The following is a 25560-nucleotide window of genomic DNA, read 5'->3' as shown; positions in this document are numbered from 1 at the left end:
CATTACACTTTGCAGTATCTTTTCTGTAGAAATTTTTAGTCATCCTGAAATAGGTAACATATATACTTAAATATGCATTCTTAGATTTTTAAATTCAGCAAGTTCTAAGAATACAGGTAACTTTCGTAATAGATTTAGGCTACACTCTTAAGTCTCACCTTTCAAAAATTTTTACTACAGTTTATGGTGATTAAGTCAAAAAGTCGAGCTTACTTTCATCTTTCAGTGCAAGGGCTTGAACCCAGGGCCTTGTGTACTAGGCACACTGTCACTCCACTCTGTCCTTAGCCCCCACATGAGTTTGTTGGTACTCTTTAGATGTCATTTTCAAGTCTGTTTCTCATTGCTATTTGACACAGCACAAGTGGATTATAAGGCATCCACTACCATCTTCAGTTCCCACAGTCACCATGAGGAGGCTGCTGATGAAATGCGTGCAGCCACCACCTCAACAGCCTCTCCCAAGAAGGACACGGGCGTGCAGACAGGTACTCATGTGAAGTGTTCTAAGTTCTGGTTCACGCTTAAAATGAAAACATCTGATGGGTTTTTATTTTGTCTTTGTGAGAAGGATTCTTGTAGCCAAGGGTGACCTAGAACTACTTTTCCTGCCTCTCCCTGCTGAACACTGGAATTAAAGGCATGCAGCACCATGGCCCTTTTATGTGGTACTAGGGGACTGAACCCAAGATGGAGAGCATGCTAGGCAAGTGCTTTACCACCCTGAGCTACTTTGTCTCGAGCTCAGAAATTTAACAAAATAAAGGGGATCTAACTCACATAAACAAAAGTTCTCTCCCATCTTTTTTTAGTTTAGGGAATTAGGACCTTACACATTCTAGGCAAGCATTCTACCAGTAAGTCAAATGTCCACACCACATCTTACCTATTTAAAAGACACTATTTGGTGCAAAGGAGCTCACTGTATAGACCAGACTGGTCTGGGACTCCTGGAAATTTCCCTGCCTCTGCCTTCCAAGTTCTACAACTAAAGGTGTATACCACCATGCCAGCAGTTTTGGGTTCTTTAACATGCTCATACCTGTGTAGTTAGTGTCACAGTCTTAGGACCTTTTCGGCTATTCAAATTTATTTCCTATGTTCTTTTAAAAACACTTAGCCAAGTTGCCTGTTATCCTTGCACAGAGGCCATGCTAATTTCATTCCAGTTTTGTGTGTGTGGTGTTGGAACTGAGCATAGTACTCAAGAGATGAGTAGTACTCAGAGATGAGTAATTCACAGAGTTTTACTCTCTTCAGTCTCTCCGGTTCATTTTGTCTTAGAATATTTACGTGTTTTGTACTTTTCATTATTGGAATTATGCTATAATGGCCTCTTTTGTGTCTGGCTAACACTGACTTTCAGCATGATATATGGGTTTATCCATGTTGTAGATGTTATTGTGATGCAATTCCATTGACTGTTCAGACTCCAATGTGTGTTATACTTGATTGTGCCTATGACTCTATGAATATTTCAGTTATTTATACTTAGGACTATTGTAAATAGTGCCACTATGAATAGTTATATAAGTTTTCCGTTCTCTTAGGAGAGAGGAGTTGGAATTTCCAAGTTACGAGATAGGTGCATTAAGCATTTGGGGAGCTGCTGAGCCGTCACCTAGAGCACCTGTCTCACTAGTGGTGTAGAGGTATTCTTACCTTCCCATGGCCTTGCAACACCTAGATTCTGATCTGCATCACCCCAGTGACTGATAGTGCACATGCTTTCATGTGCTGGTTTTCAATTTTAAAAAAGGCAGCATTCATACTGGATACTGAATCATTTTTAAAAGTATTTTTATTTCAGTTTATATGTGTAGGGGTGTGTGGGCTGTATAAGTGAGTGCAGGGCATGGAGACCAGAAGAGGGTGTCATTTCCTGGAGCTAGAGTTAGATAGGTACTGGGAACCAGACTTCAGAGGCAATATTGCTATTAACTGCTGAGCCAGCTCAGCCCCTGGGTTTAAGAGATTTTTGAGGCAAGTTCCCCAGAGGAATCTTACTGAAACCCTTTTTGTTTCATTTTCTCAGTTCTGTGAAGTCATTTTACCTTTTCCCTTTTAAAACTAGTTACCAGGTGGCCTTCCTGCTAAGTATTTATTTATGGCTCCTAATGATCCTATACTAACTTTTAATATTAAGTCAAAAGATCACATTGTCCAAGCTACTCTGGAGTTAAGAGATGTTCAAACTCAGAATATCCACATGGTACTCAGACTTTTCCTAGGAGATGCAACATATCCCACACAAAAAGGAAGCCCAAGAGACCAGAGTTACAATTGCACTGATGTTCTATTTGTGAACTAATGTGATTTTTATTGGGGTTACTAACAGGATTATGGGCCAGGAATTACTGTAGAATGTTAGGGATAACTCAAAAGCAGCTGCATTACTAAAGATCCCACCCCCAAAACTGCTGTCCACCCTGAAACTGCAACTCTGCCCAGGTCCACAGTCAGGCTCTCTGCAAGTCTGTAACTCCTCCTCCAGCAGGTGTTCCTTGCTGAGAAGGAAGGGTCCCTCAAGAATCCCCCAAGATTTTTTTTTCAGACATGGGTGGTGGTATTATTATTATTATTATTATTGTTTATTAATATCTCTTGAGGCTCAAGAACCTCTCTCCTGGAGTAAACAGCCATAAACACATCACTATTTTCTGCCAGTTACTTGAGATTTTAGTTTAGTACACCAACTTAGCCAGTTTGCATATAGAGGTAAGTGTAAGTGTGATAGGGCATTGTGATATTTGTGGTGCCATTGAAATGAACTCTTAAAAACGCTCTATCAATGGTAATGTAAAATGGAGAAAACAGTTTTTACAGTGGCTCAAAAAACTTAAATCTAAAATAAAACCCAAAAATCCAGATCTTCCTGAAATAATAGAAACTTGGATTCACAACAGCATTACTTAGGTTACTTCTAGCTTATGTCTATAAAGATGAACAAAATTAGGCATACCTTATATAGTGGAATTGACATAAGGGAATTCTGACATGTATCTGACATGGTTATAAACTTTGAGAACTTTAGGCTAGTTAAATAAGCCAGTCTATCACTTTTAAAATTTTCCAATTTTTGATAGGGTGTCTGGCCTTCACTGGAACTTGCTTCCTGGAACTTTGTAGAGCAGGCTGGCATTGAACATCTTTTAATCTTCTTGCTTCTGCTTCCTAATTGCTGGGTGTGTAGCACTGGGCTGTTGTTTATATGGGGTACTTGGAGTAGTCATTTCTAGAACATCAAAGTAGAATAGTGGTTTTGAACTTCTTTTGAAGGGGATATTAGCAGTTCTTTAATGGTATAGCTTCATTGAAGATTAAGTTCTTAGGGATGGAAGGATAGCACAGCAGGAAAACATGACTGCCACCAAGGCCAGGGACCTGAGTTCCATCCTTGGTTCCCATATGGCAGAAGGAACCAACCTTTGTAAGTTGTCCTTTGACTCCCCTGTGCATGATGTGGCATGCCTCACCACCCCAAAGAAATAGATGCTACTGTGAGTCATTAAATAACTGAGAAAAGTGATTAGAAATTGTGTATTTTACCATATGTTTTTAAAATTAATAATTTGTAATTTTTATTTAGATGACGTAAATTTAGGAATTTTCAATGATGCACTACCACCCTGTGGATTGGTAACAGAGAGGGACATTAGAAACTTTTCTTCTCCAGAGATTTCTGCAGAATTCAGTGGACAGATTGACATTAGAAAAGAGAAACAAGAACTAAGTATGGATAAAGGCACTGATTTAGACAAAGAAAACAGCTGGCATAATGGCCAGTGTAATCAGTACAGAAGAACAGAGAAACAAACAAAACTCATAAAGAAATGTCCTAAGAAGCCTGCTTGGAATATAAATAAACCTCTCAAAAGGTACATTCCTGCATCAGCTAAGTACCCTGTACATCTCCAGAAGGAGAAAGAAGAAAAAAAGGTACGAAGGCAGATGGAGCTGCTTCACTTAGTGGAGAGAAACAATCCCGAGAATCTCTCCCAAAATAGAGGCATTTCACCAGAAGTTCTTGCTTCATCTCATCGAGAAACTGAGTCAGAGAGCAGGTTGCATCTTACCAAAAAGGTAAGATTATTTTATTTCAATGTTTCTGAATTCAGAGTAGTTACTGAAACCCATGTTTTCAGAGTCCATGGTTCATCTAAAGTAGGTTATAGAGAATTATGTCAGAGGAAGACAGCCATGCTCGTTGTATGAGCTGTGTATGCTGTATAGTCTGTGCTTTAGCTAGCTGCATCAGAAACTATGTAGCCCCAAAAGCAAATATAAATTATATATATATATATATATATATATATATATATATATATACACACACATATATATATATACATCTTTATGCAGATAAGTGCTTTCTTTACTAAAGTGCATATAAAAATATCATACATATATAAAATGAAATACTTAGATATAAAGAAAAATGAAATCAACCCTGTTTCAGACAAACAAGAAAAACAAACAACAACAAAAACAAAATCATCAAATTGGTAGGGAAATTGGTGGATCTGGAAAGTATGTCGAGGTAACTAACCCCAACTCAGAAAAGGGGAAAAAACAAAACAAAAAAACAACAAAAGATGGGATTCTCACTCATATGAGGATGTATCCTAGCTTACAACATGTAAATATGGAAGTATAGTATAAAATTTAGAAAGGAGATCAAGAAATAGGTAACAAGGATTAAATGTAGGCAGGATACATGAATCCTCAATGACGATTAAAGCTTTGTGGGTTTTTTTGTTGTTGTTTTTGTTCTTGCAGGGGCTGGGGGAGGAGTGGATAAATAAAAAACAAAAAACAAAAAATGTGGTGGTCAAAGTATAAAACCCTAAAACAGAGCTAGGTGTTGGGGGGGGGGGGGGGGGGTCTTTAATCCCAGCAGTCGGGAGGCAACTGCAACTAGGGAGTTTGAAGCCAGCCTGGTCTACAGAGTAAGTTCTAGAGACCCTGTCTAGGAAAACAAAAAAGCCTAAGCAAAGCTCCAGAATGGTCGTCCTAGTGGATCACTCCAGTGTAGTTTTGGGCTGGCCAAGAGTTTTTGAATGCCTTCCTTAAAGTTAACTGTACGAAGTTTTGTGCATTAATGAAAATACTGTTATTTTATTAAAATAAAACTCATATTATTAGAAAGAGTTTCCTGGCCTAGCCCTGGGACAATACTTTATCTCATACAGCATCTCTTACTTAGATTTGAGTATGTCTGAGAAGTTGGTGAGATGCCAATGAAGGTGCCTGCCACAGAGCTTGATGACCTGAGTCACTAGGACAGAAACAGCTCCTCTGAGTTGTCTGATTTACATAGACACACTGTACATATGCATGCTCACACAGAAATAATGTTTTAGAAGTATCTGGGGACTGTGAAAATGTTACTTACTCCGTCTTTGCTTGTACTATCCATCTTTAAGGTAGAAGAACCTCTGAAAACTCCTTCAGTTAGTAAAGAAAGGTATGTATATTACTTATTTACTTAGTGCTGCTTTGTGGGATACAGAATATCCACTCAAAATCTGGATGACAGGTCCATATGCAGATGAAGGCAGTAATAGGAAAGAGGTATGGCTTTCACTTATTGGGTAAAGGTTACTACAAAGTAGGTTTTAGCTGGACTGAGCCTGAACAGGTTCGCATTTTCTGTTAACAGTAGAATAGGAGCCTGGATAAATCAGATAGGGAAATAGATTGGTGAAAACGGTTTTAAAAAAAAAATCCAGTTAATTGGGTGGGAAGTTTAGACTAGTCAAATATTTTTATTCTTTATCTTTGTGCATTTAGTTTGAGACTTGTCTCGAACAGCAACTTTAGTTCATATAGCACAGGCATCACTTTATGATAAATCATATAAAGAAAAATGTGGTTGAACCCACCCAACATTGATGACTCTTGGAATCTAACTCCCCCGCCCCCACTGGAGTGTGTCTGTCTGTATGTGTGTATACACACAACACTGCATTCTATTGTCCTGCTTTATGAAAAGTTATAGACCGCTATATATAGTATCCCTTAAGGACCATGCACATCTTGAATGGACTGCAATGTCATCAGATATGTTTGAAAGATGCGGTTTCTAGAGGCCAGAAAGATGGCTCAGTAGATAAGAGCACTGGTTGCTCTTCCAGAGGACCTGAGTCAGTTGCCCATACCCACATGGTGGCTCAACCATATATGACTCCATAGAATTTCTTATTAAAATTTGTTTGTTTGTTTGTTTCATAGGTTTCAAACATCACCAGCAGTAAAAAGCAGAACTCAACAAACTCAAAGTAATGTATTACACTTACCACTAAAAAACAGTAACTATGAAAAGGAGACTCTGACTTTAGGAGATGGTCATACTAAATTATCAGATGAGATGTCTGAGCCATCCCATTTTATTCCCTACGTTCGAACAAATGAGATCTATTATCTTGATCCAGATGCACCTTTGTCTAGGCCTTCAACCCAGGACAACCAATACCAAAAATCTCATGGTAAGTTAAGTAGCATTCTAATAAGCAAGCAAACGAGCCTGAATGACCTCCCAACCCTAAATTATTAGTCTATGCTTTAACTAAGTCCTAAGTAATTTATTTGACTATTGTAAAATTTATCTGTCCTTCAGATTGTGCCCGAGAACAAGAGCTATTTGTCTCTGACCATATCAGGGATCCACTTCTTAATCCTAAATTAGTGAAAAACAGGGACCGACAGCAAGCTATCCTTAAGGGGCTTTCAGAACTAAGACAGGTATGCGCTCTTCACCAAGTAACTGTTTTTAGATGTTTGTTCTCTTTATATGGTGGCAGTGTTTGCACCCCACTTTATAACTGTTATGTTTTCAATTCCTATATATTAACCTTGAGCAAAAATCAAGAAAACCTTTTTCCTTGCATTTGTTCTCAAATTACCATTTTCACCGGCATAATCAACATTTGGGAAGCAGGGGGATCCTAGTCCAGGCTACGTACAGTAGTTCTGAGAATCAAAGTCCGGAGACAGTTTGCATATTAAGACAACTTTTATTTAAAAATATGTACATTTAAAACATCAAAACACAATAAAGTGCTAAAACCAAGAAACAAATATACAATTATGCTTTAATTAATTTTAACCAATATGGTCCATTTTTTTAAAGTTAAGAACAGAATAGATCTGTTCAAAGAATGAAATTATACATTTTTACTACCTTTTACACAGGCAAAAATAAAACCTGGTAATGTGCTGAAACCTATCCTGGGGCTATTACACTGTATTTGGGGGAAATTTGGCTTGTGTGCTGCTTACCCTTTATTGCCCTTCCTAAAGCTAGAAAACCACCTCTGCTCAGACACCATTTACTTGTGTCCTTTAAGAGCTTACATATAGCTAGCTTGAGCTCAGGACTCAACCTGGGTGAACAAAGGAGCAAGAGAAAGGAATAGGATGTTCATGCTTCACTTCACCATAACCTTGTTGTGCTGTTCAGCAGAGCCAAGATAAACACTGGGAATGTTAAGACTCTTACTGTGTCTTGAGAGTGGATTTCACTTTAGAAATCCAATAGTGGTAAACCAAAAAAAAAAATCCCTGTTGTTTCCATAGTAGAAAATGTTCTAGCTAGACAACAAGAATTACTTTTTTAAAAAAAGAAAGAAAAAGAAACTTAAGTTATCTCTATCCTGAGAGTTCAATAATATTTTGTATCATGTATTAAGAGGAATATGAAAGAGAAGAAAATATTTAAGTTGGTTATATACCTTCACTAAAATATCAATGTGATTGCAGGGTCTTCTCCAGAAACAAAAGGAGTTGGAAACGAATCTCATACCCTTAACCGCAAACCAAGAAGATAATTTTAGTTCTTCGTTTTAAATATGCTCACCACGCAACAGCATTTTTCAAGCACACAATGACAAACTACATTATGTAGTGAAATGATGTATTTTCTAAGTACAATAAAAAAGTTTATAGTTTAAAAAAAAAAATCTGTCACATTAGGGTATAAAAGTACTTTCTACTTACCACAGTAGAATCTGGAGATTCCTGACCTGTTAACAGCATTGCTCATTTGTTCTGTTAAAAGTTCTTTTAGGGCATGAAAAGCACTATTAACACAAAGATAGACTCTTACTGAAATAATACAAATTCATTTCAATCTGGCTTTTCTCTTCTGTAAATTTGGTTTTCATCATATTAAAGTGGAGATTCTAGTTTTCACTATTTTGAAGTTAACATTAGTAACAGTAGGCAAGAGATGAGGGTTTAAAAATGTATCTCCGGGGCTGGTGAGATGGCTCAGCGGGTAAGAGCACCCGACTACTCTTCCAAAGGTCTGGAGTTCAAATCCCAGCAACCACATGGTGGCTCATAACCATCCGTAACAAGATCTGACTCCCTCTTCTGGAGTGTCTGAAGACAGCTACAGTGTACTTACATATAATAAATAAATCTTTAAAAAAAAAAATGTATCTCCACATTTAGTGTAACATCAAGTTCTAATTAAAACTTCAAGATCTGTTCCAAATTATCCAATACTATTGAAAGCAGAAGCCTCATTTTAAAAAGTTCATTTAACTAAAGGATCACACAAAATACTATTTATCAAAGAGATCTCAAAAAGTTAACCAAAATTCAAATGAAGCAAATGTTTTCACAGCTAAACCTAAAGACTGAGAAAATGCTACTTGGTATTCTGTACAATAGACTTACTACCTAGAATTCAACTGTACTGTTACATATAGCTTGAGGTACTGAGCCAAAATCCTATAAATATTTACACTGCTGGCTTATACCTGTGTAAAAACACTATACAAAAGCTTTAATCAAAATAAATAGTTGACATTTCAGCAAAATTAGTTGTCATCTGACATTAAAGAAAGTCATTACTATTTACCATTCTTTTATAAACATCAAATTTTACATATAAAACAGACTTCAATTTGAAGCCCAAGTACAGGTAACAAATGTAAAACTGAAAGGTGCTAACATGAGATAATATGATTACAATATGTCAAAAAATTTTTTTTCAATTTTCAGATGCTTCAAATGTTATAGGCCATCATTATTTAAATAAACAGGAAAGGAAAAAATTTCAGAAAGGTCAAGAAACTTGTTTATAAATCATCAATTCACTTTTAAGAAACTGAAAAATGTCCACAACAACCTATTTTTTAATTACTGTAATTTCTCCTTGAACACATCCTTAACTTAATGGAGATTTCTCTGTATCCAAGTTTTTGTAAGCAGATAAAAAGTAATTTTCATTTTCTTGAGACTGAGTTGATGAAAGGGCATATGGTGTCCCCAGAAACGTCTGGTGCGTGAGAACATTAAAATGACTAAACTGATGGGACATTTTTAATTGATTTTGGTCAGCCTGAAAGTCGCTATAGGAATCTTGTTCTGCTGAATTGCTGTTCTCTCCTTCAGAGCATACTCTAGCAATAGGAGCTCTCTCTTCACAATCAATTAAATAAGTCTTATCTTCTAATAAACTGTTTTGCACATCAAGAGATGACTGCAATTCAATTTGAATATTCTTTTTTTGATCTGTTCCACTTGATCCTTTGGTTTCTCCCGCCAATATTTCTGAATGAACATTGCTGAATACTTCTATATGTGAGATTTCATCCCCTGAATCCAGAGACATATCCTCTTCATCCTTTTCACCGTTTTCTAAAAGAGCTACATTTAAAAAACAAAAAGCCCTTCTCTATTGTAATACACAATTTGTTTAGTTATTAATTATACACTACTCACACAATATAGTGCGTCAGGATCTGCAAAGTCCACAATCCCTTAAAGCTTGGTCTTCTGCCACAAGGTCACTTAGTCACAACACTCACACTAGGTGTGAGTGTCCAGATAATCCGATGCTAAAAGCTTCTGCGAAATGTGTTCACGTTTAATGTTGGGAAATCCCAACTCCCAGCTCCAAAGGGGTTAATGTCAAAACAGCATCTAAAGTTATACGGTAATTCAGTATTTCATAAGACAAATATAAAATAAAACTTCTGACATGTAGCTGTACTGAATTACTAAACTGGTTAGCTCAACTGAATGCTTAGTAATCTCTGCTTTTCACCAAGAATAATTTAAGAACAGCTTTTATTTTAAAGTCTGGAACAGGCAGAGGCCATCTCACGGAAGACTGAAGGTAAGATATTCTCACTACTTAAGATATTAAACTAGCACATATATCTAAAGACCTTTGTAGCCCAACAATCCCTCTATCTGGCTTAAGAAAAACTGACAGCAAACAGCAGGCAATAAAGCTTAATAGACATATATGTTGTCCACAGTATAGACTAATGAATATATAGCCTATACAGTAACAAACAACTTGTACTAACTATGGTATAATCAATGAGCAGATCTTGTATATACCAAGTTCTACAGTGATGTCATTATAGGCAAATGGTTTCAAATAAACATTTCATTATTGGATAAACAAAACCATTCCTTATTCTGCCTCACCTAAAGAAAATGACAACTACTGAAAAGTTACCTGACTGTGACTCAAGATTCTCATTAGCACCATGCAGTGGCGGAAGATTCTCTTCTGTAACTGAGTTGTGATAGCCCACAAGACTTGTAAAGTTTTGCATAAAGTCTTCAGTAGTTGCAACTACAATTCCATTATCTGTATAACTGGAAACCATCTTGATATTCTTCTCTAAAAAAAGGAAATGTACATAAACTGACACCTGCTCTAAACAAAATCTTTTCCACCCTATGTTCAAAACTATGACTTAGCACCCACTCCAGCCCCTTTCCTGTATCAGCAAGAGCATGCTCCTACCTGTTAGAAAGACTATGTGTCGTTGCTGTATGTTCTGAGCCTGAAGCCTAATAAGGCAGTCCATTTCTGGAGCATTTCGAGTTTGTGAGTCACAACTGTGGTAAGACAAAATCTCAACCAGATGTTTCTTCTGATACACATTCAGAAGAGTCAGCAGACTCAGAGCTTTTGTGTTCATTCTGTGAGAGTAAGCAGAGTTCAGAACCTGAATACTGGCAATTTTTTTCTTAATTAACAACCATTAAAAGTTGTTTAGCTTACTGCTTGGTATAAGAGCGTTGGTTAGGTAGGAGAGAAGTGGGAACTGTGCATTTGACAAGCATGTTTTTTGAGAGGTCTCGCACTTCAGGCTAAAACCTGAACCTATTTACTATTTATTGATTTTAAACTTTAAGAAAATAAAAGACCAAAAAAAAGTTGTGCACAGTGGCATAGGTCTATAATTATATGACTTCAGGAGGTGAACAGCCTAGGCTATACTGTCTTAAGTATAGTATAGTATAGTATAGCATAGTATAGTATAACTCTTCCTAACAGAACACATGGCTTTTAAGCTATTTGTAATAATACTTAAAGGTAAAATCTGGTAAAGGTTATTAATTGTACATAAATGAAGATGGGGGTCACATTACTAAGCCTGCAGAAAATATAAACCTTTGGGTCTTAGTATTATGCTCTATATGAAGTCAAGACTTACCCCTTTCTTGTTTCATTGGATGTAAAAAAGACAAAGTCCAAAAAGTACAGTATTAGGTAGGTACGGTATTGTACTTTTTTAATTCCAGCACTCAAAAGGCTATATATAACTGAACACTGGAATTACTTAACTTTGAATTTCCTGAAGACTGTCACAGAATGTCAATAGGTGCTAGTGACAATGAAAAACCTGTGACCTAGAACCAGTTTTGGTGGTATATGCCTACACAGCATGTTGGAAGCAGAGGCAGAAGGATTTGCCCATGACTTTGAGGCTAGTTTGGTCTACAAAGTAGATAGTAACTGGCTGGAATTATACAGCAAGAGGTCTATCTCACAGGAAAAAAATTAACTTACAAAAAAATTGGGAACTAAAAAAAAAATGGCTCAGTGAGTAAGAACATGTGCTCTTTAAACATGAGGACCCAATTCACATCCCCAACACACAGCTGGATGTGTCTACCATCCCAGCAAGGGAGAAGATGGGCTGTTCATGAGAACGGCCTGACCAACTTGCCAGTATAGCTTTTGTTCCAGGAACAGGCCCTCTGTCTTAAGTCTGTTAAGGTGGAAAGAAAGAGAATGATGTCCTGCTCTGGCCTCTGCATGCACAGATTGAGTGTATTCCACATATACATGCTCCACAAAGAAAAAAAAAAAATTCTAGGACTTAGGAAATTAAAGCTGATAGAAATCTAATATACTTAATTAGATTATAAAGACAGCCCTACTAACCAGATACAGCATGCCAAACTTCCCATACTGTTTGTGGATCTTTGTAACTAAGTTACTCCAAAGAAGTAATTTCCAGACATGTTAGGAATCAAACATATACATATAAACCTGTTCTAACTGCATCTCATCAGGCTGAGATCAACCCTCGACTCTCTGCTTACCTAAGGACTGAGATGGAGTCGGGTCTGATTTGGAGAACAGATACAGATTCGTTTTTAAAGGAATGGCTTTAACTATGTAAAACAGGGAGCAGAAAGATCCTAAGAGCCAGATGTGCAATGCTGTGGGAAAACTGTATTTTAGACTTTAACAGATCTGTTGCACTCAACGTACAACAGCTAGAGTTGCTTACCCAAAACATGCACAAAATCAAGCCAGTCAAAATTACAGCACAGCAAGGAAAGATACTGAGGAGATTCCATCCCTAGGTAAGGAACAACTGGCAGTTGACAGGGGTCTAGTACAGAAGTGTCAATTTTCTTGAACTAAATGTTAGCCCTGATAGGATGCCTATGTTCCAGTGGGGGGAAAAAAGAGGACATGAACTTGAATATGGTAAGGGGGAAGGCCCTGAGAAGAGTTTCTAAGAGTTTCTTACCTGCCCAGTTCCTTTAGTTTCTTCTGGAATTTACAGTGGATTTTCCATTGCCATTTCCCTTCTGGAGTACTCAGTTCTTCAAGGAATGTCAAAAAAATTTTAAGGCTCTCTGTTAGAGGCAATGAAATTCAGTTTTTAAAGTTAGTATTAAATTTCTGGAAGAAGTGCTTGTTTGCATTTATACAGACCTATCTCCTTTTATCCATAGACTATCTTGCTCTGAGGGGTAACTTAAAACTATAACAGCTACAAACAACCCAGTATCAATACCACTACCAGAGGAAGCCAAGTGTCACAGCAGGTAGTACAGACCAGATTTACATGAAAGAATTTATATATAAGATAGAATAGAGAAGAACTGTGGGTAACAGAGGCTCAGGAAAATACAGAAATAAGCCACTTCCCCATGAATGGCACAATAAGCAATACATCTTTTAATCTCATAATTTTAATTTTCCATAAAGACCTAGGGCAACCACACCCCAGGAATCACATACTAAAAAATAATGTACTCATTCTTACCAATTGTGACAACCTCTAGATTTAGAATTGATTCATCAGACACAATAAAGCCACCAGATACAAATAACTCGTTGTATGTATGATTTTTAACATCATCCAGGCTATCAACACCAGCAAAACTAACACATGGAAGCTTCTTTAAAGTCACTAAGCCAGGTACCTGTTAAATACCAAACAAAACCAGAAATAAGATAGATAAATGAACTAATAAATATATTTTAGAATAGGCTTACCTAAGAATAAAGTCTAAAAAAAAAATACTATTGCTCAGTATTGGAAAATCACACACTATTTTAAATATTACATCACAGTAGTATAAACTAGCATTTATAAACAGAATACTAAGGAGTTTACAATAGGCTAAAAACACAAAATGGATAAAATCCTAATATATCTCTAACCCGTAACAGATTTCAATCCTAGGAGCCAGGTGTGGTGGCACATATCTGTATCATACCACTTGAGATACAGAGGAAGGAGGATTAGGAGGTCAGCCTAGGCTACATAGCTGGAGCCTTTCTAGGCTATACAGCATACTGTCTCAAAAAGATGGGACAGGAAGAAAGCCTAGAGTGCAAGAATGGTCGTGAGAGGTCAGTCTGAGGCAAGGTTTGTCTGCATTCAAATATAGATTTCAGTACCAAGAGTTAGTAGAACACTCCTTACCTCTATATCAAGAATTCAGCACATCTTAACTAATCTGAATGACAGGGAAGATTACTAACATATAGTAACTTAAAAGATTTACAAATACACAATTCTCACAAGCTGGCTCCTGGACAGGTACTTAAGAATCTTTATCTTAAAAACATAATCTTTGTTCTCAGAATTAAGAATGAGATAGTTTTAGAAAACAAAATAGTGAACTGGACTTTGTCTACCTTGTGAATGAAATCTGCAATGTCTTCATTTTGAATAATAATCAATAGTTTATCCAAGTTTGATCTCCTCTCCAAAAACTGATCCGGATGACATTCTGTATTTCCTAATTTGGTAAGATAATCCTGTCAAAGAAAAATAACTAAGTCAACATTAACAAACTTTCTAGCAAACATCAATTTAAAATGAAAAATGCAATATAAGATGATAAGCTTTACCTAGGACACTATGAACTTTTACTTCAAAAGACCATAGAGGCCATCATATCTACTCTTCCGGTTTGGTTTGAACAGACATTTTTACAATGTTAGAAAGCATATTTAATAAAGCTTAACTGCTGTTAGACTCCTGACCCACTTACTACCTCCACTATTACAGTAAACCCAGGAGACCTCCTCTGACCCCCCATATGGTAAAGAGGACCTGATATTAGCTACTCCCTGTCTCCTGTTTGCTTTCATTAGTCTGGCTTAGATATTTGGGATACTATTATACTATTATAATACTTTTTCAGAGCACTGTATGACTCAAGATCATTTAATCCAAAAGGAATTCATGTGACATTTTTTGTATGAGCAATGGTATTCACAACTAGTTTTACCATTTCTGCCAAGTTTACATCTTCAGACAGAGCAGCCTAGCATTTTTTTCAATGTTGGTAATATACTACTACCTTTCACAGGACATGGAAGGTAAGCCCTTGAGTTCCCTTGTACTTTGCCTTTGCCTCCTGGTGAAACCCTTAGCCCTGAAGCAAACTGTATGAACCTGGAGGGGACAGTCTTCATTCCACAGACAGGAGATAAAATTTCTCAACTGTAGCAGTGGTTTACTATTCATCAAGACAACATTTTTGTATAGCCAGTATGAAGCACCATTTTCCACAATGATTTTTGCCTTCAACTCTGAAATTTTTAGGAAGATCTCATATTACCTTAGTTTATTAATAAGAAGGTAAAATATCTGATAGGACTGCTGGCAACTGTCATCTTTATATTTAAAAAAAAAAAGAAAAACTTTGCCAGGCAGTGGTGGCGCATGCCTTTTATTCCAGCACTTGGGGGCAGAGGCACACAGATTTCTGAGTTTGGGCCAGCCTGGTCTACAGAGTGAGTTCCAGGACAGCCAGGACTACAAAGAGAAACTCTGTCTGAAAAAAACAAAAAATAAACTTCATAATTTATTCTGGATACTGTTTAACTGCTATAGTAACAAAACAGTCTTAAGACATATTTAAAGTTTAAATTCTTATTAATAATTTTTTACCCTAACAGTTCTGCAAGAAAATTTCCAGTGAATACTGACTAAAAGAAAATGCCCTGCTAGGAGCCCCTCTGAAGCAGGGTCAGGTAGATCTCTTCAAGTTTGAGGCCAACCTGGTCTATATATCAGTTCCAGGATAGCCACGGTGAAACCCTCTTTAAAAGAACAAAAAATAGGCCGGGCGTGGTGGCGCGCGCCTTTAATCCCAGCACTCGGGAGGCAGAGGCAGGTGGATTTCTGAGTTCGAGGCCAGCCTGGTCTACAAAGTGAGTTCCAGGACAGCCAGAGCTATACAGAGAAACCTTGTCTCGAAAACAAAACAAAACAAAACAAACAAAAAAATAGTAGGTAAGAACACTGACTGCTCTTACAGAGGTCATGAATTCAATTCCCAGCAACCACATTGTGGCTCACAACCAATGGGATCTGATGCCCTCTTCTGGTGAGTTTGAAGAGAGCGACAGTATACTCAAATACATAAAATAAATAAACCTTTTAAAAGAAAAAGAAATGACAAATAAATATATCATTATACCATTTCTGGACAGGTGTTTTCACTGGACTGATATGAGATGAACACCAGAACTTAATTACCTCTCTGTAATTTTCCTTCCCATTCATAAAAAAACAAATAAACATGGCCCTATTTTAAATCTCTAAATCAAAAGCTAGCAAGATGGTTTAGCAGGTAAAAGTACTTACTACCAAGCCTAACTACATGAGTTAATTATTCCCCAGGGCCCACTTAATGATGAGAATTGATTCTCACAAATTATCCTAGGACTTCCAATACATGCACCATATAGTACCCTATAATAGTAATAATAACAACAACTTAAAAAGGTTTTTAAAAATTAAAGTAAATTTACAGTATGAACAGAGGTTTCTTATCCCCATGAAAGTGGGGATCAAACTTATTTAGCTACAGCCCCAGGAGGCCCTTATATATCCAAACAATTTAAAATTAAACAAAAAAGAGTCTGACACCACAATACTGAGATCATAGGTTCTATGTTTAGTTCAATGCACTATTATTCAATTATGAATTACTAAATTCAGAAAATATATTATGGCCACCTTTAAAATTCAATTTTGCAGAGTTCAGACCATCGAGTATATATAGCAGTATGATTACCTTCTCATTAGTTACCTTTATTTCTTTGCAAAGCACACTCTCCTCTTCTTCGTGAATGTAAAACTTCACAGTATTTTTCTGGACGTCTTTCATGATTTTAACCAAACTATTAAATACTTCAGGTTCTAACTGGCTTATAAAATTTGAAAGTGCTGGTTGTGCAGAAATGGTTATACCACTGGGTGATTTTGTTATTTCTTTTTCTGTGGGTTCCAGGACAGTATCACCAGGTACAGTGTGATCAGAAGTCAACATTAACTCTTTGCAGTGGTGCAGCTGATTCATTTCTACTTCCACTGAAGAGGAATACTGTTCATTAGAGTTATCTTTTAAATGTTCAGAACAGAGCGGTTCAAAAAGGTCTTTACCACTTAAGTCACTTGAGGAAATTGATACAACATGCCTTCCCAGAGAAGTCAATGCTGTTGCAGTATGAGAATGATTAGCACTTACTACTGGTGGCAAATTCACACCCTTAGCTGATGCTTTAATAATAATAGTATTTAGTTTTTCATGCAAACCATCTACAAATTCCTGAACACCAGCTTTAGAAGTCTTAGAATATATGAACTCAGAAAGGCGATTCATCTTCTCTTGTGCTGAAAAGATAGGTGTGGAAATTGTACTAACATATGAAACATTCTTCTGCTTCAAAATCTCTTCTATCTTTCTAGAGAAGAGATGGAACTCTCCTAACACTGTATTCTCTGTAGTCTCGCTCACTATAGGAAGCTCTGCTGCGGGCACACACTGTTCTTCCACTGTCATCGCCTGACCTGCTACAGAGTCCTCCTTGGTAGTGCCTTTTAGAGTGTCTGTAGATGGAGAGGATGGGAACTGGTAATCACAGCTTCTTTCTCTATTGATGACCCGGGGATCATTAGGAAAGGCCTCCGCTGGTGGCAGGCACACCAGTTGTTCTCCTGGTGACTTCATTCCTATACAACAAGAGTTTATTGTAAGAGCAATCCAAATGAGTAGCATTAAAAAACAAACGAACAAAAACTCAGTTAAAAACACATCAGCTCAGGTATATATTTAAAAATATCCACTGCAAAGTAAATTTAAAACCTCAAAAAACTGTGTAAACCCCATGTCCTATCTGCTCTACTTATAGGCTACACTTTGGTTTTCAGTAACAGCAATGAAAGGTTCTTCCAAGTGTTCAGAAGTGCCTCTTTTTAAAAAAGGGTTTAAAAACAACAAAAATAAAAACAAAAACAAAAACCCACCAGTGCCTGACTGGCATAAACAAATGTTAAGTCACTTCTATTTTTGCTTCCCTACCATTCTATCCATCTGATGTTAGCAAACTATTATATTGCTGTATTGAACGGCTAATCGGGACAATGCCATATCAGTGTAAGAATGGAGTCTAAGGCAACTAGAAGAAAGCCCAACAGAAATATTGCAGCTCTTAACATCTTAGAAAGTTAACTACCTATTTTTAGGCTGGCCCTCACATGTAGGTTGGCTAATGGATCAGACTCATTTTGTCAGGAAAGAAAGGCTCAACAGAAAAGGAATTGACCTTATTTCACAGCTGCATTGAGTAGTACCTTTGATAATGCCCTCAAGTATTGTCATTTAATTTGTAAATAATTCTATAAGAAACAAGACAGCTACCAGGAATTTTAGATTACAAAGTCTTTGTGTAACCCAACGGTAATGAGACTACAACTTTTGATGAGATCGTACTGTTGTTTTCTCCACAAACCTTAAATTTAAATATGATTAATTAAGTTTTTAAAATTACTTTTTAAAACAAGCACCCCAAGTCTATTTTTAAATATAAGAGGAATCTATATTAAACATTAATTTATAGTAATATAGTTTTAGAAATAAGTCAAGATTTTTGCCTAAAGATTTATCAACATAATTAAAAGATTGAAAAATAAAAAAAAATTTCCTTAAGTCTTAGCTAACTTGATTTCTTAATATATCACTACTATAATATAGAAAATGGTGACTCTAAATCAGAAAGTACATTTATAAATTTTCACACCTATAGTACCTACAGTGAATTTACAATCCAAGTTTATGCTCAGATGTAGCCGTGCATTTTTTCTACAAAAAATTTCCATTTTTATTATCCCCATACTTGCACTTTTTTCAATGTCATTACCACTGCATTTAGTTACTGCAAAAACACTTACAGAGCAAGAACAGCAGGCACAAATGTCAAAACAAGAAAGCAAGTAAAACACCCAATATGTCAACAATTAAAACTATATGAAATACAAAGCTCAAGTTCTTTAAGACTGAGAAATACTGAATGTTCTACACTTAAACTTACAACATTAAAAATGTAGTTTAAAATGCATATAAAATATATAAACAGATATATAAGAAGTTGGTAACCAATGATTGACCTATTGAGGGCAAAGTAAACATACTTAATACTTTTTGTTGTTGTTGTTTAACACCCCCTATTCCCTTTTGTTTTTATGAGGTGGGGTCAGGGTAGCTTTGAACTCATAAATCTTCCTGCCCCAGCCTCCTGAGTACTAGATAAACTGAGAGCAACTATTTTGATTAAAGTAATAAAAGTTTTGGTAGTTTTTAAACATTTATTTCATGACAATATACTTGCCTTTAAGAGCTAGACTTAAGCTACCATACCACTGGGGGTGGGGGGAATCATTAAGATATGAATTTTAAGCATCTTTTTTTAAAAAATTAAATGTAACTTAAACACCTATGTAAAAATTTCCATATTAATTACTAGAGGCAAGCCAGAAATGGAGCACACATCTTTAATCTTAGCACTTGGGAGGCAGAGGCAGGCAAATCTATGAGTTCAAGGCCAGCCTAATCTACACACCTAGTTCAAAGACAGCCAGGGTTACACTGGGAAAATCCTGCCTTATACAGGGTTTCAATAATAGTAGTAACAATAATAACAACTTAATTTTAGAGGGATAATCAGTGGGGAAAAGCACCTATTATGCAAACATTAGGACCACAGTTCAAATCTCCAGGAAAAATGTAAAAGGCCAGGCATGGATGCACATGCCTGTTACATTGTGGGGTTGAGAGAGGGGAACCACAGGGATTTGCTGGCAAACCAGCCTAACTAAAGGGCAAGCTTCTGGTTCAGTGAAGACCCTGTCTTAAAGCAATAAAGGAAGAAACCAAAGTTTTCCTCTGGCCTCCACATATATGTATTCACATCTACATAGTCAAATGTATCCCTCATACCCAATACACACCCACAAGTCACTTTATTAAATAAATAAAGCAAGATTAATTTCTTTAAATTGTGAATAAACATTGTTCATTTTTATTTTGTATAAATTACTCGAAATGATTTTAAGAACATGTTTTAAAAAGCTCATCTTTATCAATAAAAAGCACATCTCCATCAATAAATGATTTAACAGATGTCAGTCTATAACGCCTGTTATTTTACTGATTGTTGACAAAGTACCAGTCATTTGACTTTTAACATGTGAAGAGAATGTATTATTTCTCATACGACAATATCACTTAGATCTAACTTTCAATTACAAAATATAAATACAGTGTCTCAAGGAAAAGAAAAGTGTATATCTAAAGAACATTATGAAGTTCAAATAAGGTAACTGTTTCTCCTATAAAGAATTACTGGCAATACACAGCATAGATGAAACCTTGACATAAAAGTTGGATGAAAGAGCTAAACAGGCACCAGTGGATTCAACTTATCAAGACAAAAAATTAAAATATGGTAAAGAAAGTGAGATTAGTGGCCATCAATTGTGAATGGAGATATCATGACCCAAGAAAATATAGAAGAAAATACAGAAGGGTCCTGGGACTGTTGTACATCTTGGATAGCAGTCACACAGTTTATACCTATATGAGCATTATTGAGCTATACTCTAAAAATTTGTGTACTTTATTACATCATGTATTTTCAAAAATAAGTCATCTTTCCTAGGAGATAAAGATCTTCTTGAAGAAAAGAGTTAGTTTATAAAGAAAGCCATTTAGCTTTACTTATACATTTAAAAAATCTCAGACTTCTCTAAAGCGTCATACAACAAAACATCATGTAACTTTCTCCCTAAATTAAAATAACAAAAAGGCTCATGCGATTTCTTAAAGAGTAAGGTATTAAAACAAATGGAAACATTTAAATAGATCACTATCAATCTAAGTCAAGAAAATCCCACAAACACACACAATGAAGTAGAATTTGACTGAGCTCAGTCAAACAAGGGAGACTATCATCTTTGTATCTACTGCAACTAGCTAATCAGTATTCTTTTTGTTTATGGAAATAGTATTCAATCTCAGAAACCATCTGTAGAAGTTAGCTTTACACTTAAAAAGAAGGCCAAAAAACTTTCAAGATTATCAACAGAGTATGAAAAGGAAAAGAAATAACATTGTTATTTTAAAATCAAGATTGGTTCTTATAGACTATCTGAAGAAACACACTAAGAAAACCATTTTCATTTTCCTAAGTCACCCGATCAGATAGACAAGAACACAGAATATGTGTGTAACAAAAATATCTGATACAATTAAGTGAATAATTTAAAAATGATAGTTAAGAAATCTTGCCTAGCTTTCTCTGTATGGAGCACAAAGTCAATCCATGCCCTACTTGAAGAACCAGAATGCAACTAGCAATTCCGAAGAAGGGCACATTGGGAAGAAAAGCAAAGTGGGCCTTCTCACCTGGTGTTTGTTTCTCACCATGTTTCCCATGCTGGTCTTCTGGGCTTCCTGCATTCCCTCCTGAGGAAAGCATCCATTAGATTTGTAGTCTCTCTTCAGATACCAGTGACGCCCATTAGGCACCTTTCAGACAACCACAAATGCTAACAAAGGAATATTCCTTCTTTTGCCTAAACATTTTTGATAGGTCATTTGGAAATGGGAAGTTGTTTCCCTTTCCATTCAGGTGATATGGAAGATCAACAGCTATATTACTTCTTTAAACAACTCAACAACAATTATGAAGGTGTTTAAATGACGAAAGGTTAAGATAACCACCACCTACAAACTACTTTCTATTTGATTTCCAAGTATCACTATGCCTCCAATTTCATAAAAGAGTATCAATTCCCTCTCTAGCATCAGGTCTAGGGTCTCTTGCCTTCTCCAGTAAGGTATGAAGTACAGAAGTATGAAGTGCTGAAGCCCACGGAAACTCATCGAGTTTTAGAAATTCTTCTCAGACTCCCTATAGGTCTCACAGATTGTAGGTCACAAGCCATTTACTTTTCAGCAAGTCATTCTTCCTTCGATTTCTTTTCAAAGGCTAAATAAAGGTACAGGAATAGAAAAGATGTGCCCAGAAAACAATTCCAAATATATTGAGCTAGCAAACATGAATAAGAAGTTGGAATATTAAGAGCATGTAGTGTGTGCATGGACAAGTAAAAATATTACAAATGACAATCTTTCAACAACTGTCAAACACCAGTGGTTCAATAGATTTCATTAGTTATTTGCATTTGGTCTTTTCAGGCTGTGCTCCAGAATGAATCATTAGGAAATCAAATTTCCTTCACACAGATGAGCCTCAACATGACCATATTCTAGATAACAGACAGCTTGTCGAAGTAAAGTTTAGGTTAGTGAGTTGAAAAGTGAGTTGAAAAGTAATGGCTACCCAAACAGCATCACTTCATTCCAACACCTACTTCTCCAAGTTGCTGTCAACAGTTTTTAATTGATAATATGCCCACTAAACTCCACAAGAGTAACTATGCCCTTAATAATCCCTATATTAATAGACCCCTTTGCAGATACTTGCTGATGTCAATGAAGAATAGTGATATGCAATACATTGTTCAAAATAAAGACTCATGGCAGAGCCAAGTAAGATAGGTACCTCATGACCCAAGACTGGAATCTAGAAAAGATGAAACTCTCCGAGAAACTGGTCCTTGAGTAAAAGGAAGCAAACCTATAACCAGTGAGTTACTACTCCTTACCTGTAATTGGAATCAATTTCCAATGTATTTCTGTCTCTTCCTCATCGTTTGACTTAGAATGTTGTCTAAGGAATCCATGCTCAATAGAAACAGTAGGACAGAGGCTGCACTCTTCAAAATTATTGACATTAATTAAATTCGGATCCTAGAAATAAAAGTACATGCATTTAATAGTTTTCATTTTAATTTTAATTTTAATGTCAAGACCAGACTACTTCCTCGCAGCAGATGTTCAAACTTCAGACTACACATTACAAATGAGTAAAACCAACATGTAAGATTGTAATATTCTAGCTCCACATTAAAATATATTTTGTCAAGGCCAGAAATAGTAGCGCTTACCTATAATCAGGATCAAAAGGCAAAGCAGGAAGACCAAACGTATGAGGCCAACCAGGTTTATATAATGAGTTACAGGCCAGCCACAGGTTCAGAGTAAAACCCTGTCATAAACAAGCATACACTTCCCACCAATAAATAAACAAAATTAACAATATATATTATCTAGAGACTGGCAAGATGGCTTAATGGATAAAGGCACTTGCCACCAAGCCTGATGACCTGAAGTAGCTTTCTCCAGGATTCAAAAGTTATCCTCTGAATGTCACACATATACACAAAATTAAAATACAGTAAAAAAAAAAGTTATAAAAAGACATTTTAGAGCTAGAGAGAGGGCTTAGCAATAAAGGACACTAACTTTTCACAGAAGACAAGGGTTCAATTCCCACCACCACATGGCAGCTCACAACATCTTAACTCTAGTTATTCCAAAGGATCTGACAGTTCTACTGCTCTCAGAGGGCACCAGGGGGCATGTGGTATATATACAGACATGTAGGCAAAACACTCATATGAATAAAATAAATAAGTCTTTAAAGTAATACACACGCATGTAAAACTGGTGTTGATTTAAAGCAGTAACTGGTAAACTCTTATATTTTAAATTTTATATGCAATATATTTGTTATTGTAATTTAAAAATACCAACAGACAGTACTTAAATAAGTAGGAATAAACCCTATAGTTACAAAAACAGGAAGCAGGCAATGCTTGGCCCACACTCTCATTAAACATACTGAGAATTACTAACAGTACAACTTAACATTTCAACGCCTACCACGTAAACCTCCTACCACCAGCTTCTCCTTAAAATAAATATCCACAAACTACATACAGAAAGGCTGAGACATGCATACATAACTTTTTTTCAAAGGCACAAGAATAAATTAAATATGAACTCTTAAGAATATAGTGCATCTTGTATTATTCCTCAGTGATTCAGCTACTCGTTTAGGAAAGACTAATGCAGGAAATGATTTTTCTACTAAGCACAAACCATACATAACAAACTCAATTCCTTAGTAAGCAAAACTAAGAATTACCTCAAAGATAATAATCCCAAAGGCTATCTATTTATTTGTATTTGCACAATACAGAACACCTAATTTACAACACTATGTTACAAAGTTCAGTTGCTTCACCTGACTCACCTTGATTCTGTTAAAGCATTAAACAGCCAGGGTCTCTAGGACTTGTTTCTTTACAAAACAGTATGGAATTAACTCCTGCTATGCTAATCTGACAATCTAGTCCTAGTTTTAGCATAATAGTTAAACTTTAGATTATATAAAGCACACAAGCATATAGGAAACAATAGCTTAGACTCTCCCTCCCAGACAAGCACTTTTACTTAGGAGTATGCCTTTGTTATTTTGGGAAGGAAAATCCGCTCCCTGAAGTACGCCTATACCCTCTTCAGGACACACACAATAACTAGTAGGCTGTTTACTCTTTAAAATGTAGCTTATGGTTAATACCTACCTCACTGCTAGATAGAAGAGTAGGATACTTTACAGATGCTGCATCGACTTCTAGCAATGGGCTCTGAGCATCCTTAAAATGCACATTTTCAATTTTTGTACAAGCAGGCTGCTCAGATTCTTTTTTATAAGTAGAGTTCAACTCATAATCACATTTTTGCTTTAGCTCTTCATAGGTACCACTGCTACTCAATCCTAAGGCCTTGTTGACTGTCTCTGTCAGGAATCCATCTGAGTGTCGTGCATTTGCTAGTGCTTCTGAGAGCCAATTATAAAGCTTGTGGATGTCTCCAGTGTTCCCTGAATCTTCCTGCTGCAGTCTCAAGTTAGGATCGTGTCCAACTAAGCCAATGGACTGTGGAGATTCTGAGGAAAAGAAAGAAAAGTTATCTTCTATTTTAAAAGCCAGTATACTCAATCTATGACAGGATGACAAAATGTAATATATTATAAAAATCAAATGTAACTTAAAAGTCACTTTTAAGATATTTATGGGTAGGGACTAAATGTATTTATGTCCTTTATTGTAACTGTTTCTGAAAATCTGAAGAACACATGGAAGAGCAACAAGCACGGCTAGACCCTTATTAGTCTGAAACAGTCTTGAAAAGCCAAATACTGAAAATGAAATTTATCTTAAGTTAAAACAGAGAGGATTCTGAAATGATTGAGAAAATCTAAAAACCAGGAAGGTCACAAAAGACCTAAGACATAAAACACTGAAAGTAAAAAGACCTAAATCAAATAAAGAAAAAGCCTTGAAAGTTACATAAAACAGCAGCACGGTCAAATAGAACTTTCTGTGATGGTTAAGCGTGCCTTTCTTTATGTTCTAATACAGTTGTACAGCTGGTGAAATATATTTTTATTTCATTTTAATTAATTTAAAATTAGAAGATAGCACGTAATGACTACCACATAGATAATTCAGAATTAAAAATAAAGGTTCCAGGTCTGGTGACATACACCTGTCCCAAATACTTGGGAAGCCAAGTCAAAGAGGACAATAAGTTGGACTAAGGAATGAGTTAAAAGCCAATCTGGGTAACTTAGTGGAAATTGCTTCAAGAGAAGCGATTTGATGAGCACTTATCAAGCATGAGCAAGACTTTTGGTTCAATCAGAGCATAAAAGTAAATAATAAAGCAAGGGCATTGCCAGGCAGTGGTTGTGCACGCCTTTAATCCCAGCACTTGGGA

General features: G+C 36.2%; 2 protein-coding genes across 5 annotated transcripts in view; one reads left to right on the top strand and one right to left on the bottom strand.

The window, feature by feature from the left end:
* Ccdc66 (coiled-coil domain containing 66) overlaps nucleotides 1-8326 on the top strand; it is a 28350-nt gene extending 20024 nt beyond the window's left edge. Inside the window, exons 12-17 of one of the 2 annotated variants that reach the window (XM_029541763.1) lie at nucleotides 360-488; nucleotides 3590-4083; nucleotides 5427-5467; nucleotides 6235-6488; nucleotides 6620-6744; nucleotides 7762-8326. In XM_029541763.1, coding sequence (XP_029397623.1) covers nucleotides 360-488; nucleotides 3590-4083; nucleotides 5427-5467; nucleotides 6235-6488; nucleotides 6620-6744; nucleotides 7762-7848 — 1130 coding nt within the window. In that variant the 3' untranslated portion in view covers nucleotides 7849-8326. The remainder of the gene's footprint in view (nucleotides 1-359; nucleotides 489-3589; nucleotides 4084-5426; nucleotides 5468-6234; nucleotides 6489-6619; nucleotides 6745-7761) is intronic. The other variant, XM_021202838.2, reaches the window with a different exon arrangement.
* A 49-nt stretch (nucleotides 8327-8375) lies between these two features.
* Nucleotides 8376-25560, bottom strand: part of Tasor (transcription activation suppressor) — a 49501-nt gene continuing 32316 nt past the window's right edge. The window contains exons 15-24 of one of the 3 annotated variants that reach the window (XM_029541762.1): nucleotides 24363-24727; nucleotides 22539-22683; nucleotides 21274-21333; nucleotides 16621-17543; nucleotides 14210-14332; nucleotides 13329-13488; nucleotides 12807-12915; nucleotides 10778-10956; nucleotides 10484-10651; nucleotides 8376-9936 (exon numbers count right to left, since the gene is read on the bottom strand). In XM_029541762.1, the coding sequence (XP_029397622.1) occupies nucleotides 9881-9936; nucleotides 10484-10651; nucleotides 10778-10956; nucleotides 12807-12915; nucleotides 13329-13488; nucleotides 14210-14332; nucleotides 16621-17543; nucleotides 21274-21333; nucleotides 22539-22683; nucleotides 24363-24727 (2288 nt within the window). In that variant the 3' untranslated portion in view covers nucleotides 8376-9880. The remainder of the gene's footprint in view (nucleotides 9937-10483; nucleotides 10652-10777; nucleotides 10957-12806; nucleotides 12916-13328; nucleotides 13489-14209; nucleotides 14333-16620; nucleotides 17544-21273; nucleotides 21334-22538; nucleotides 22684-24362; nucleotides 24728-25560) is intronic. The other 2 variants (XM_021202835.2, XM_029541761.1) reach the window with 2 other exon arrangements.

The sequence above is a fragment of the Mus pahari genome, chromosome 8, assembly GCF_900095145.1.
Source record: "Mus pahari chromosome 8, PAHARI_EIJ_v1.1, whole genome shotgun sequence".
NCBI classification, from domain to species: domain Eukaryota; kingdom Metazoa; phylum Chordata; class Mammalia; order Rodentia; family Muridae; genus Mus; species Mus pahari.
This window is presented reverse-complemented; position numbering and strand designations above follow the sequence as displayed.